Source organism: Portunus trituberculatus, chromosome 38 (genome assembly GCF_017591435.1).
Source record: "Portunus trituberculatus isolate SZX2019 chromosome 38, ASM1759143v1, whole genome shotgun sequence".
NCBI lineage: Eukaryota > Metazoa > Arthropoda > Malacostraca > Decapoda > Portunidae > Portunus > Portunus trituberculatus.
This window is the reverse complement of record NC_059292.1, coordinates 24,734,740-24,751,155: the sequence shown is the minus strand read 5'-3', so window position 1 is coordinate 24,751,155 and position 16,416 is coordinate 24,734,740. Positions and strand designations below refer to the sequence as shown.

The window sequence follows — 16,416 nt, the reverse complement described above, 5'->3', positions numbered from 1 at the left end:
CACCGGTGGCCCAATACGCTGCGAAACATATATATAATTTTTTTTTTAACCCATGTCGCATGTTAGGGACCAGCCCAGAACGCATCCCCCTATTTCCATTATTTCCTATGGGAAAATTACGTCCGCTTAACGAATTTTCGCTCTGCGAATAGCTTTGACACCCCTTATCCTGTTTGTTAAGCGGAGTATTGCTGTAATGGTCTCTTTGTTTGACATTATTTCTGAGCACCAAACCCTGTTTGTTTACATTGAGGCTCTTCATTAGGATCATACTTAACTTATTTCAAGATTATGTTACTGTCTTACCCATGGTGTCTCTTCACTAAATACACAAACAAAAAGAAATACTTATAGAAACTTCAATTAGTAACAAACAGTAACTTTTGCTTGTCTTTTAGTATCTAAAACCAATTACATTCAACCTTCTGTTATCGCCCCTAATTGATGCATCTATCACTACATGATAGCTATCATGATAGCCGAAGAGAAGAACCTATGGTAATAATTCAAATTGACACTAAAAGCTGTCATTTTTTGTCACTTTTTGCAGTTTTTTTTATAAAAACAAAAAAATAATACAATATAAAAAAATAACTTAATCAAGAATCATAATAACGTACACTTTAAAGCATTTCATTTAGCATATTTGACAGCATATAGGATGTAGGGTTATATAAGATGCACACCCATTTCAGCAAGTCAAACTCAGGAAAAAAATGTTTTTTAGTGTATTTAAGCATATACGTACTGTCAAAAACAATCTAGCAGCACATACAAGTAAAAAACATATATCTTTCCTTGTGCTGTTCAGTCGGTTTTCTTGATGTCGCCAGATATTTGCAATTTTTTCTGTAAGCGGTGGACCAAAAGCTTTTGCTGCTGCTCTACTGCCATGCTTCAACTCACCAAACACTCCTTCATAAAAAAATAAATAAATAAATAAATAAATAAAAAAAAAAAAAAAAAAAAAAAAAAAAAAAAAAAAAAAAAAAAACTTTCAATCTCTAACGCCCCTCAAGATTTCTGGCATCTGACCAAAAACATCTCCAAAATCTTTACTTCTTCATCTTTTACTCCTTTATTTCATCCTGATGGCACCACTGACATCTCACCTGTCTCTAAAGCTGAACTCTTCTCTCAAACCTTTTCTAAAAACTCCACCTTGGATGATTCTGGGCTTGTCCCTTCCTTTCCTCCTCCCTCTGACTATTTCATGCCTTCAATTAAAATTCTCCGTAATGATGTTTTCCATGCCCTCGCTGACCTAAACCCTCGGAAGACTTATGGACCTGATGGGGTTCCTCCTATTGTTCTCAAAAACTGCGCTTCCACACTTGCACCTTGCCTGACCAAACTCTTTCAACTCTGTCGGTCGACTTCTACATTTCCTTCTTGCTGGAAGTTTGCCTACACTTAGCCTGTTCCTAAAAAGGGCGACCATTCTAATCCTTCACACTACTGCCCTATAGCTTTAATCTCTTGCTTGTCTAAAGTGTCTTAATCTATCCTCAATAGGAAGATTCTTAAACATCTGTCACTTCACAATCTTCTCTCTGATCACCAGTATGGCTTCCTTCAAGGTCGCTCTACTGGTGATCTGGCTTTCCTTACTGAATCTTGGTCATCCTCTTTTAGAGATTTCAGTGAAACTTTTGCTGTTGCATTAGACATATCAAAAGCTTTTGAAGGAGTCAGGCACAAAGCTGATTTCAAAACTGCCCCCCTACAGTTTCTATCCTTCTCTCTGCAACTTTATTTCAAGTTTCCTTTCCAACCGTTCGATTGTTGCTGTGGTAGACGGCAACTGTTCTTCTCCTAAATCAATTAACAGCAGTGTTCCTCAGGGTTCAGTCCTGTCATCCACTCTCTTTCTATTATTCATTAATAATCTTAACCAAATAAACTTCTTGCCTTATCAACTCTTATGCTGATAATACCACCCTACACCTTTCCATGTCTTTTCAGAGACAACCAAACATTCAGGAAGTGAATACATCATGCAGAGATGCCACAGAATGCCTGACTTCTGATTGGGGCAGAGAAAACTTAGTAGTGTTCAAGCTCAATTCCTCCATCTTATCAACTCAACACGACCTTCAAGACAATTATACCCTTTTCTTCAATAACACACAAATGTCCCATCTCTTCTACACTGATCCTTGATCTGTCCTTTACTCATAATCTTAACTGGAAACTTCACATCCCATCTCTTGCTAAAACAGCATCTATGAAGTTAGGTGTTATGAGGTGTCCATGCCAGTTTTTCTCATCTCTCCAACTGCTAACTGTACAAGGGCCTTATCCATCCTTGTGTGGAGTAATATTTGCATGTTTGGGTAGTTTGACTCACAGTTTTATAAAATAGGGTAGAATCAAAAGCTATTCATCTCATTAACTCCTCTCCTCTGACTGACTGTCTTCAGCCTCTTTCTCACTGCCACAATGTTGTATCTTTTGTTATCTTCTACGGCTGTTTTCATGCTAACTGCTTTACTGATCTTGCTAACTGCATGCCTTCCCTCCTCTTGTAGCCTCACTGCACAAGGCTATCTTCTTCCTCTCATCCCTATTCTGTCCATTTGTCTAATGCAAGAGTTAACCAGTAATCTTAATTATTCATACCTTTCTTTGGTAAAGTCTAGAACTCCTTACCTCCTTCTGTATTTCCATTTTCCTACAACCTGATTTCTTTTAAAATGGAGATTTCAAGATATTTGTCCCTTTCTTTTGGCACAGAACCCTGCAGGGGGGACTGGCAATTAAAAGTTTTTTTTTTTTTTTCCCCTCTTGGCATAATTTACCACTTGTAGTTTGTAGGAGATTGTTAAGCCTAATCTTTTCCTCCTTCTGCCATACTGGTGAAGGCATTGATGTGTTTTGCCTATGATTATGAACTTGCTGTTACTCCTCACAGCTAGATTGAATCAGAGTGCCAATCAGCTGATATTTATAAACATGTATCACAGCCTCACATGTTAGATTGCTTTCATTTTTACAATAATTAGTTTTTAAAGTGATAATACTGGTAATGATAATACCAGCAATAAAATAATGATGCATGCATCTAGGGTAGGTACAAGTACTGGAAAAAGGTGTGCCCCATATCCAGTCAAATACAGTACCTTATTGTGGACGATTAGAAGCTAATGTGCATGGGTAGCTTGGGGAAATATGTGAAGAACTATTTCTCAATTAAAGTATATGCTAACTGCTCTTCTAATCTTGCTAACTTCATGCCTCCCCTCCTCCTGTGGCCTCACTGGACAAGACCTTCTTCTTCTCACCCCTATTCTGTCCGACTCTCTAATGTAAGAGCTAATTAATACTCTCAATCTTTCATACTTTTCTCTGGTTAACTCTGGAACTCCCTGCCTGCTCTTATATATCCAACTTCCTATGACTTGAGTTGATTTCAGAGGGAGATTTCAAGATTTTTGTCCCCATTTTTTGGCTAACTCTATTAGATCTGCAAGGGAGCTGGCAACCAAGTGGGCATTTTTTTTTTTCCCCTTTGGCCAGCTTTCCCCACTTACATAAAAAATATATATAGAGAGAAACAATTATCACATGTCATAACCCTGCAGTTTTTTTTATTTTGTGCACAATATAGACAATGTGCAGCTTTTTTAAGTGTATGCAATAGCACTAGAACACAAGAGCAGAAGGCACAAAGCTGATTTCAAAACTGCCCTCCTACAGTTTCTATCCTTCTCTGTGCAACTTTATTTCAAGTTTCCTTTCCAAGCATTCGATTGCTGCTGTGGTAGACAGCAACTGTATGTAATTTCATATGAAAACTTAATTATGGTATGGCAATTAAAAGCAATTATAAGTTCAAATTTTCTAAACAAAAAATATATATGAGATAAAAATAAATAAATAAATAAATAAAATAAAATAAAAATGAAAAAAAAAGAGATGTTCAGTAAGTGAGGTTCTACTATGCTCTATCAAGTAGCAATCACCAGCCAAAGCTTTTAGCCACCAACACCTAAACCCTCTCCAGCAACTAAAAGAAGTACAGAGCAACAGAAGTACAAACTACTCACTTTGACTACAAATGTGCCATTAAACAAATCTAATAATGGCCCATGTCTTTTGAATCCAACAATCATGTTAACACATCAAAACCTTTAATGACAAATAAATAATCAAGCTTGGGTTAACTATAAATGTTTCCATATAAATTATTTACTTACCTAGAATGCCTGAGAAGTCTTCTGATAGAAAACTAGGAGATCCTAATGGATGTTTCAAGGATTCCAAACTAAGTCTTCTCATGTTGGCAACTGATTGTCGACGTGAAGATAAACTCTCTGAAAATTAAGGCAAACCAGTGAGTAAAGCAACAATTCAGCAACACAATATTCAGAATATGAGCTTCAACATGGTACATATATTCCCTTATGAGCTTCTCTGTGTAATCAAAGAAAGGTAATGAGATGCAAGCAGAAGGTAAAATTGCTCAAGTAGGAAGGAAGAAAGAAAGAAAAAAGAAAGAAAGAAAGAAAGAAAGAAAAAGAATGAAAGGGAAGAAGAAAGAAAGAAAGAATAAATAAATTTAAAAAATCATGAGTAATTGTAACAAGTTTACAAAAATCACAGTACAATTTACCCTACAGCTGATTGGTGTCTGGTTAGTTTCAGGTCCTAAAAATGCTTTGTTTGTTGAAGTTTGAGAACTTTTTTCTTTTTTTTTTCTATTATGTGTGTGTGTGTGTGTGTGTGTTTGTATTTACCTAGTTATACTGTACAGGGTACAAGCAAGGCTCAGTCTCTTGTCTCCATATCTACATTTATCTAATTTTTCTTTAAAGCTATGCACATTATGTGCTGCAACAACTTCATCATTCAAAGCATTCCACTTTTCCATCGTTCTATGTGGAAAACTGTATTTTCCAATATCATTCACACACTGCCTCTTCCTGATCTTTGCATGTTCTCTTGTCCGTCCAAATTCTTCAGTCACCAGCACCAGGTCCTGCTTGTCTATCTTTTCAATGCCATTAACTGTCTTATACATTGTTATTAGGTAAGGTTGGCAGTCCCATTTCCTTCAGCCTTTCTTCATATGTTAGGTACGGCACCATTTTTGTAGCTATCCTCTGGATCCGTTATAATTTTCTTATATCCTTTTTCAAGCTCAGCAACCACACCACTGCTGCATATTCCAACTGTGGACGTATCATATTCGTAATAATTTTTTCATCATATTCTTGTCAAGATACTGAAATGCCACCATAATATTAGTCAACATTTTATACTTTGTTCCAAATATTCTATTTATGTGTTTTTTTTGGGCTCAAAAGTTTCTTGTATAACCACTCCCATATCTTTTTCTTCTTTAGTCTTCATTATTTGTTGCTCTCCCATCAAATAATTCTATCCATACTGATCTTCTCTTACTATTTCCTAATTCCATTACATGGCATTTCTTGGCATTGAACTCTAATCTACACTTCTTACTCCATTTATAAATTTTGTCTATATCTTTCTGCAGTACCAAACAGTCTTCTCAGGTCATAATTATTCTTAACAATTTTGCATCATCAGCAAATAAATTATTAGAGCTGGTCACTCCATACTGTATGTCATTTACATATACCTGGAACATAATTTGGGCTAATACTGACCCCTGCGGCACTCCACTTGATATTTTACTCCAGGGTAAGTATGTGTCCCTGATCACAGTTCTCCTCTTTCCGTCTATCAAGTAATCCCTTATCCAATCTAACATTATTCCTCTCAGTCCTACTATGTTTTCCAATTTCTAAAGAAGTCTGTTATGAGGGACTTTATCAAAAGCCTTTTTTATGTCTAGGTATACAGTGTCCACACAACCATCTCTGCTCTCCAATCCTTCATTTACTCTAGAGTAGAAACTTAGAAAATTTGACACACATGATCTTTCTGTCCTGAACCCAAATTGTCTGTTCGATATAACATGTTTTTCTTCCAGATATTTAACCCATTTTTTTTTATAATGATTTCACATATCTTCCTTACAACACTTGTAAGTGACACCAGTCTGTAATATAGCTAAATTGACTTTCCTCCTTCAAATACTGGGATTATGTTAGCTCTCTCCCACTCCAGTGGTACTCTCCCTTTCTTTAATGAGCTTGTAACCATTTCCCAAACTGGTTCTTACAATTGATCTTTACATTCGCTTAGTGCTCAGCCCAACACACCATCCAGTCCCATTGCTTTTCTGACATCCAAATTTTCTAGTAGTCTTCCAATATCTTCTTTGAGCACTATGATTTCTTGCAAGCCTTGACAATGCAATGTCCTAATAAGTGTGTGTGTGTGTGTGTGTGTGTGTGTGTGTGTGTGTGTGTGTGTGTGTGTGTGTGTGTGTGTGTGTGTGTGTGTGTGTGTGTGTGTGTGTGTGTGTGTGTGTGTGTGTGTGTGTGTGTGTGTGTGTGTGTGTGTGTGTGTGTGTGTGTGTGTGTATTTACCTAGTATTTACCTTGTTGTAGTTTTACAGGGCCTGGGCTTTATGCTCGTGTGGCCCCGTCTCCATATCTACACTTATCCAATCTTACTTCAAAAGTGTGCACACTTGTTGCAGACACTACTTCTTCATCTAAACTGTTCCACGTCTCAATACATCTCTGGAAACTATATTTTTATATCTCTCAGACATCTTCCCTTTCTCAGCTTTTTACTATGCGATCTTGTGCTTGGTGTCATATTCTTCTCTCAGGATCAGTTTCTCATTATCCACTTGGTCCATTCCGTTGATCAATTTATAGACTTGTATCAGGTCTCCTCTCTCCTTCTTTGTTCCAAGGTTGGTAGATCCATAGCCTTTAGTCTCTCCTCATATGTCATCCCTTCAAGTTCTGGGACCATTCTTGTAGCCATTTTTTGTAGCCTCTCCAATTTTCTTATGTGTTTCTTTTTATGAGGGGTCCACACTACTCCTGCATATTCCAATCTGGGTCTTATTATAGTATTTATCAATTTCTTCATCATTTCTTTGTCCATGTAGTGAAATGCTACTCCAATATTCCTTAGCAAATTATATGTTTCTCTAAAAATTCTATCAATATGGCTTACTGGTTGATTGTTTTCTTCCATCGTCACTCCTAAGTCCTTTTCCTTTTGACTTTCTCCAGTTCTACTCCATCTCCCATCTTATAGATTCCCACAGGTCGTCTTTCACTCTTTCCCATTTCCATGACATGGCTTTTGTTCACATTGAATTCCATTTCCACTTCTTACTCCATTCCCAGATCTTATTTAGGTCTTCTTGCAGTATTTCACAATCCTCCTTTTGCTTTATAACTCTGCACAGTTTCGTATCATCCATAAACAAATTTATGTAGCTGTTCACTCCTTCTGGCATGTCGTTAATATAAATGAGGAAAAGTACTGGTGCCAATACTGACCCCTGTGGCACTCCGCTTTCTACTGCTCTCCACTTGGACTTCATATCTTTAACTACCGTCCTTATTTCTCTCCCCCTCAAATAATTTTCTATCCATCTCAATGTGCTTCCTTTTAAGCCACCCTTCTCCTCTAACTTCCACAGTAATCTTGCGTGTGGCACTTTGTCAAACGCCTTTTTTAAATCCAAATAGATGCAGTCAACCCATCCTCTCTCTCTTGTACTCTATCAACTATTCTAGAATAGAAACTCAATAAATTAGTTACACAAGACCGTCCTTTTCTAAAACCAAATTGGCTATTTGATATTAATTTGTTGTCTTCAAGGAACTCGATCCATTGTTTCTTTATTATTCTTTCACACATCTTGCATATTACACTAGTTAGTGATACCGGTCTGTAATTTAAAGGTTCTTCTTTCCTTCCGCTCTTATATATGGGAACCACCTCAGCTCTTTTCCATTCTACTGGCACTGTTCCATTTTCTATTGAGCATTTTATGATGTTGTATATAGGACTTGCTAGTTCTTCCCTACATTCTTTCAGTATTCTGCCTGAGACTTCATCCGGTCCCATTGCCTTCTCTTCATCCAGTTCCTTCATTAACTCTTTTATTTCAAGCTTGGTTACTTTAATCTCTTTCATATAGATTGTCTCTCTATTACCCTGTGGCCTCTCAAATTTGAATTCTTTAGTAAAGACCTCCTGGAATTTTTATTTAATAGTTCTGCCATACTTTTGGGTCTTCCACCATCCTGTTCTCTCCTTTTAACCTTTCTATTGTTTCTTTTTGCCTAATTTTTCCATTTATGAATCTATAGAACAATTATTTTGGTTGCTCCTTACATTTTTTGACAATATCTTTTTCGAAGTTCTTTTCCTCTTCCTTCCTCACCTTAACATATTCATTTCTCGCTGCGTGTGTGTGTGTGTGTGTGTGTTTTTTTTTGTGTGTGTTTTCCCTAGTTGTATCATACATTCAAGCATCATTTCCTGTCCCCATACCTCCATTTATCTAATATTTCCTTAAAATTATGCACATTATGTGCTGTAACAACTTCTTTATCCAATGCATTCCACTTTTCCACTGTTTTGTGCGGAAAACTGTATATTCCAATATCATTCACACACTGCCTCATCCTGATCTTTTCATGTCCACTTGTCCTTCCATCTTCTGTCAACAGCACCAGGTCTTCTTTGTCTATCTTTTCAATGCCATTAAGGGGACCGTCCAGTCACGGTATCAAAAAATCTGAAAATATCGAAAATCCCCAAAACACCACCAGAGCATTCCCAAACATATGGCAACATAGTGGAGTATTTTTGGGAAATACATTAAAATATGTGGGGTATTTAAACTTAAAAGGCCCCTGCCACGCCCACTGTAGCCTGGGGCTTCCTCCCCTCTCACTCTCTGTATCATAAATGATGATGATAAGCACGGAAAAAGCCATTAAAAGTTTTCTTTTAAGGAAATCCTCAACTCAGTGTAATCTCCACCTAACAAACAGGATATGTCAAAGCTATTTTCGAAAATTGTTACAGATGTAATTTTCCCATAGGAAATAATGGAAATATAGGGGATCTTCTCTTCCCTAACATACCACTTTTATATGTATCGGCAGCACATTCCACTGGTGTACCACTACTTTTATGATGTCATATGAGTCATTAGAGAACTCAAATTCTCTCACATTCTCACATTATGTTCACAAAACAACATTTCTATTAGTTTTTACAAAACTTGCCTTCATTGTTTTTAATCATAAGTGAAATCTTCATGGAATACCTAAAGCAGAAATGAGATGAGCCACCGGAGACTCCACTCTTCTTCTTCTTGTGACCCTTTTAGCCTATTTTGTCTTTCCCCATGATATTTGTTTCCACTCCTCTATTCCTCTATAATGGATATCATATCTTAGTATTCATATATGCTCATGCCACGAGGATAACCTCAACTCCTCTTGATAGTGAATTATTAATGAAATACCGCTGTATTTCATTAGTAATTCACTATCACTCATTATCAGGCAAAGAGGAGTGAAACATAAATTATCTTGTCTCTCTTCACAAGAAGAAGAAGAACCCTCGCTCTTTCTCTTATCTGTCGATCTCATCATCTCTGCTTTATTTTTGGTATTCTATGTAAATTTCACTTTATGCATTACAAAACAATCCTTTCTTTCATTTGTCTAATAGAAATGTTTTTTTTTCTATTTATATAGACAGTAACACCACCTCCTTTTCCCAGCAACCTCAGAGCAACCTGATAGCAACCTTGTCACTGTCCCTCAAGCGTTCATGGATGCCATTTCGCTGCAAGATTGCTCTGACATTGTTAAAGAATCTTGGATCCAGCTCCATCTAGAGACAGACAGCCAGCCAATCACAGCGAAACTACCTTCTCCCTCACTCAAATTCAAACCCATTCTCATTTTATCTTATGAGGATTTTTCTAACTTTAGTCTTCCTTCTTCAACTTCATTCTAGTATTCTGTACTATCTACACAGGAACACACCTCTCCCTTCCATTTCAGTGTCCATGTGACTCTGGGAGAAGGATCTTTATCTCGCCCTTATTTCACACCTTGCCAGCCACAATCCAGCCTATTTTACCTGCTTTTTATCTTCATTGTCTAAACAAACTCAAGGGAAATTCAAGTTGTACCGACCATGCATGGATAGACACCCTCTTCACTAATACCTACAGTCATTGTATGACCAGGTGCCATATAGTCTTACAGAATATTCTCATGCCTAAAACACATATATGATGCATATTCACTATCAACAAATAAATATACAGGGTCATAGAGGACAAAAATCACATCTCCGGGGGTTTTTGCCTTTTTCTCAGTTTCCACTTTTTATTATTCAAATTGTATCTTCTCCCACATTTCTCAACGGATTTTCAACTTTGAGGTATCATTTTGAAGCTCAATGAAGCTGCTACATTTCCACCACTTAGAATTTGGATTCTTTTTTTAAGTGCCGCAATGTAATTTTATATAAAAAAAAAAATCGTCAAAAATCATTCATAATGGCCACCAAAGTTAAAAAAAAAAAAATCAAAATTCTATAAGATGGAAAGTTTTGTTATACCACATACTTCATATCAGTACCGGCAAAATTGAAATCTGTCCTCTGGTGACAAAGTTTATAGGAATTTTTTTTTTTTCCCAAAAAAAATTTATTTTTTATTTTTCATGCAGTTATTTATGGTTCAATTCACTTGTAACTACTAAACTAATATCGTGTAATAGTCATCTATCAGCGAAAAAAATAATTACCCACGAACCACTTTATTTTCAATTTTTGAAAAACCTAACCGGACGGTTCCCTTAACTATCTTGTACATTGTTATGAGGTCCCCACGTTCTCTTCTAAATTACAAGGTTGGCAGTCCCATTTCCTTCAGTTGTTCTTCATATGTTAGGTCCTTTAATTCCAGCACCATCTTTGTAGCAATCTTCTGTATCCTTTCCAATTTTCTTGTACCCTTTTTAGAGCTCGGAGACTACACCACTACTGCATATTCCAGCCTTGGACATATCATGCTTGTGATGATTTTTTTCATCATATCTTTGTCCACGTATTGAAATGCCACTCTCATATTAGTCAACATTTTATATGATAGTCCAAATATCTTGCTTATGTGCTTTTGGGGCTCAGATTTTCCTGTATCATCATTCCCAGATCTTTTTCCTCTTTAGTCTTCATTATTTGTTCCTCTCCTATCAAATAGTTCCATACCAGTCTTCTCTTACTCTTTCCTAGTTCTATTATGTAACATTTCTTGGCAATAAACTCCAATTTCCACTCCCTGCCCCACTCATAGATCTTGTTTATATCTTCCTGCAACAGCACAGTCCTCTCTAGTTTTGATAACTCTTAGCAGCTTTCCATTATCAGCAAATAAATTTATATAACTGTTTACTCCAATGTGAATGTCATTTACATAAATCTGGAACATAATGGGGGCTAACACTTTGTGGCACTCCGTTAGTTACTTTACCCCAAGATGAATATGTATCTCTGATCACAGTTCTCATTTCCCTGTCCTTCAAATAATCTCTTGTCCATTCTAACAAAGTTCCTTGCAGTCCTCCTATGTTCTCTAGTTTCCAAAGTAGTCTTCCATGAGGGACTTTATCAAAAGCCTATTTAATGTCCAGGTATACTGTGTCCATCCATCTCTGTTTTCAGGTCCTGCAGTAACTCTCGAATAGAAGCTTAATAAGTTTGATACACATGACCGCCCTGTCCTGAACCCAAATTGTCTGTTCGATATGACTCGCTCCTCTTCTCTAGAAATTTAACCCATTTTTCTTTGATAATTATTTCACATAACTTCCCCAAGACACTTGTAAGTGACACTGGTCTGTAGTTTAATGGTTCAGTTGCCTTTCCTCCTTTAATATCAGTATTACGTTGACTCTCTTCCATTCTAGTGGAACTTTCCCTTCATTTACTGAACTTATTATTATTTCCCAAATTGGATCCAATAGTTGCTCTTTACATTCTTTTAACAGCCAGCCTGATACACCATCTGGCCCCATTGCTTTTCTGACTTCCAACTTATCCAGTAATCTTCCAATATCCTCTTTGTGCACTGCGATCTCCTGTAATCCTTGGCAATCCCAAGTCCTATCAGGTTCTGTGAAATCATCATCTGCACTGAATACCATTTTAAAGTTCTCATTCATTATATTATTTCACACATTTCCTTCTCTGTTTGGTATGTCTTCCCTTCTTTAATATTTTTTTTCAATTGTTTCCTTTTTTTTTTGCCATTTATAAACTTGTAGAAAAGTTTTGGTTCATCATTGCTTTTATTCACTACATCTTTCTCAAAGTTTCTTTCTTCCTCTCTCCTTACTCTAATATATTCATTTCTAGCATCTTTGTACTGCCGTCTGTTATAGTAATTTCTCTGCTTTATGAGTTTCTTCCATGCTTTATCTTTTGTCTTTTTTGCATGTATGCATCTAGCATTGTACCAAGCATGTATTTTTTTCTGAACTTTACAAACAGGTACAAACTTTTTTACTCACATTTCCCTTGTACTGTCTTTCTGTACATAATATAACTCCACTCAATATCAGCAAAATAGATCCTTAATCTGCTCTTGCATAATTTAATTTCTCTCCTTTATAGTCCTCTCTGTAACTTATCTCATCTTCCTCCTGAATTTGCATCTCTAATGTAATATGATCACTTCTCCCCATTGGACTAAGATAATGTATGATTGGAGGGGGCTTTGGTTTCTTTGTAAATACAGTAAGTCCTCATTATACGGTACATATGCGTTCCTGAAAACCTTACTCATCAAACTCTATCAACTCATTATAACATGTAATAATAGGAATTGTTCCATCACCATCTCTATAAATGTACATGAAAATAGTCATTTGTTTCTCATGTCATGTTTTTTTACCTTTCACTGCCATGTATTCTATTAGATGATGTCCTCCCAAGGAAAAACATATTTCAGCCTTACTCATCTTCCCTATCACATAAGACATTGTGTCTGCAGTTCTCAGATGTCCACCTGTAGCATCACTTTCACTGGTTTGAAGATATATACCAGCTCAGAACCTCAGCAGCAGATGTAACCACTGTCATCCATGTCTGACTCTTAACATACATAGAACCTTTTTTTCTTGTTTTTCAACATAGATTTTTAATAAATCTTGACACTTTTCTCTATATCATGAGCCACTTTCTACTCTTCATTTCATCACTTCCTTCATTTCTAGAGCTTTTTCATACCACACTTCTCTAAGATTTTAATGTCCAGGCCACACCATTCTTCTTTCTCTCTCCTCTTTTCTGTCTCCTGTGATGCCTTCCTAGCTCTATAAGTTCATCATTTAGAGAGATTCAGCATCTTTCAAAGATCTTAAACATCATTATCATCATCTTTATCAAAGCCAGCCATATCACAGATTTACTGTCAATTCTGATCGCACATGTTATTCAGCAATCATAAGTCATCCATTCTCCATCTATATTCCACTAAAGTTCATTCTCTTCACTTCATCCCAAGATGACCTGATGTTATCTCTCTTGATGTTCTTCCACCATTCTCTGATAGTCTTCCACCCATCTGTCCCTTTATCAGTTCTCATTTCCCCTTAGTCTTTAAATGTTTCCATAATTATTATGAATATATTTGTCTTCAATAGACCCTTTAATATTCCATTTATTCATCTTTAGTAATACATGTAAGTAATATGTAATGCAGTTAAAAAATATTTTTTTTAAGAAGAGACTCTTTTGTTTCATACTGTTTTTCATCTATCATCATCTCACAGCCATCTCATGACATCATACCTCTCTGAATTTTTCTTACTGTATATCAATTGATCAATTTCCATACCTATTTACTGCTATGAACACCACACATTAAGCTTGCCCATTTCCTCGCCATCCTGGGACTCAAAAACTCTCATCTGTTTTGTGAGTGTAACCACTGTCTGTGTGTGTGTGTGTGTGTGTGTGTGTGTGTGTGTGTGTGTGTGTGTGTGTATTTACCTAATTGTAACATACGGAAAAGAGCTATGCTCGTGTTGTCCCGTCTCCATATCTATTAATGTCCAGCTTTTTCTTAAAATCATGAATATTCCTTGCGTTGACCACTTCCACGTCTAAACTATTCCATGCTTCCACCCTTCTATGAGGAAGCTATATTTTTCACATCTCTCCTATAAGTGGCCATTTTAGTTTTCCCATGCCCTCTCGACATTCTTCCATTCCACATACACAGATCTTCCCTATCCATTTTTCCATGCCAATCATCACTCTGTATATTGCTATCAGGTCTCCCCTTTCTCTTCTGTTTTCCAGGGTTGGAAGTTGCATTCTTTTCAGTCTGTCTTCATAAGTCAAATCTCTTAAGTCAGGCACCATTTTGTTGCAGCCCTCTGTACTTTCTCTAGTTTCCTTATGTGTTTCTTTAAGTTCGAGCCCACTGTATTGTTGCATATTCAAGCCTCGGTCTTATCATTGCAGTAATTATTTTCTTCATCATTTCTTCATCTAGATATCTGAACGCCACTCTTATGTTCCTCAATAAGTTCAATACTTCTCCAATTATTTTGTTTATATGTCTCTCTGGCGATAGGTCATTGGTAATTGTCACCCCAAGGTCTTTTTCTTCATGACTGGTTTTATGTCTTCATTTCCTATCTTGTACATACTCCTGATTCTTCTTTCACTCTTGCCAAACTCTATTTTCTTGCATTTTGTCGTGTTGAACTCCATTTGCCATGTACAGCTCCATTTCCATATTCTGTCCAAGTCTTCCTGGAGTAGTTCGCAATCTTTGTCACATCTCACTTTTTTAACAATTTTGCATCGTCTGCAAATAGGTCACTGGACACCCCATCCACCATGTCATTTATGTAGACTGCGAACATTACTGGTGCCAACACTGATCCCTGTGGAACTCCACTCTCCACCAATCCCCATTCTGATGGTCTGTCCTTAATTATTGTTCTCATTTCTCTTCCTACCAAAAGTCTTCCATCCATTTTAGTAAACTGCCATGCACTCCTCCTACCATTTCAAGTTTCCAGATCAGTCTCTGGTGTGGTACCTTATCAAAGGCCTTTTTAAATCCAGATATATTCCATCAGCCCAACCATCTCTTTCCTGTATTACATCTATCACCCTCGAATAGTAACATATCAGGTTTGTCGTGCATGAACGCCTTTTCTAAAACCAAATTGACACTCACAAAGTATGTCATTTTCTCCAAGAAGTCTGTCCATCTAGTCTTCACCACCCTCTCACACATCTTAGCTACCACACTTGTAAGTGACACTGGTCTATAGTTCAATGGGTCTCTCTTGTTACCTGATTTATAGATTGGGACAATGTTAGCTCTTTTCCAGTCTTGGGGCACTACGCCTTCCCTTAATGAGGCATCAATTACTTCACAAACTTTTTCTGCCAATTGCTCCTGCATTCTCTTAAAATCCATCCTGATACCCCATCAGGTCCCACAGCTTTTCTCACTTCTAAACTCCCCATCATGTTCTTGATCTCCTCCACCGTTACTTGAAACTCCTTCATAATCCCTTTCTGTTCCATTACCAGTGGTTTGTCAAAAGCAGTCTCCTTTGTGAATACCTTCCGAAAGCATCCATTCATAGCCTCTGCCATTTCCCTGGGATCTTCACTGTATACTCCATTTACTTCTAAACTTTCAATACTTTCTCTTTTTGATGTTGTTGTTCACATGTCTGTAAAAAAGCCTTGGTTGGTCTTTACATTTATCAATGTGTGTGTGTGTGTGTGTGTGTGTGTGTGTGTGTGTGTGTGTGTGTGTGTGTGTGTGTGTGTGTGTGTGTGTGTGTGTGTGTGTGTGTGTGTGTGTGTGTGTGTGTGTGTGTGTATTTACCTATTTGTGTATTACAGGGCCCGAGCTAAGCTCTCTGTGTCCTGTCTCCTTGTCCATTCCTGTCATATCTCTCTTTCATCTGATTGACACACACCGCATCAACGACATCACTGCTCAGTTTATTCCACTTATCAATGCTACGATGCGGGAAACTGTATTTTCTCACGTCATTTAGACAGATGTCTTTATTAGCTTTTTCCATGTCCTCGGAGATGATTACTTGTGGTCACCTTTATCAACTCTCTGTCCAGTATGTCAATCTTGTTCACCAATTTATACATAGTTATCATGTCTCCTCTTGTTCTTCTCTCTTCTAATGTGGTCAGCCCCAGCTTCCTCAGTCTTTCCTCATAGTCTAACTCCCTGAGTCCTGGTACCATCCTTGTTGCCAGCCTCTGTACCCTTTCTACCTTCTTCACATTTTTCTTCATATGTCGTGACCAGACACAAGCTGCATATTCTAACTGGGGTCTTATTAAGGTACATAATATCTTCTTCATCATTCCTTCATCTAGGTAGTGGAATGCAAGGCCAATATTTTGAAGCATGTTATATGTTTTCCAAAAAATCTTGTTAATGTGTTTCTCCGGTGACAAAGTGTTTTGCAGTTACTC

The 16,416-nt window shown here is 37.0% G+C and overlaps 1 protein-coding gene across 4 annotated transcripts in view; it reads right to left on the bottom strand.

Annotated features, from left to right (window-relative positions):
* The window catches only part of LOC123515129, a 65,744-nt gene that overhangs the window by 6,845 nt on the left and 42,483 nt on the right, over positions 1-16,416 (bottom strand). For 3 of the 4 annotated variants that reach the window (XM_045273574.1, XM_045273575.1, XM_045273578.1), the window contains 2 exons: positions 4,200-4,316; positions 677-915 (listed from right to left, as the gene is read on the bottom strand). In XM_045273574.1, coding sequence (XP_045129509.1) covers positions 692-915; positions 4,200-4,316 — 341 coding nt within the window. In that variant the 3' untranslated portion in view covers positions 677-691. Of the gene's footprint in view, positions 1-676; positions 916-4,199; positions 4,317-16,416 lie in introns of those variants that run through there. The other variant, XM_045273576.1, reaches the window with a different exon arrangement.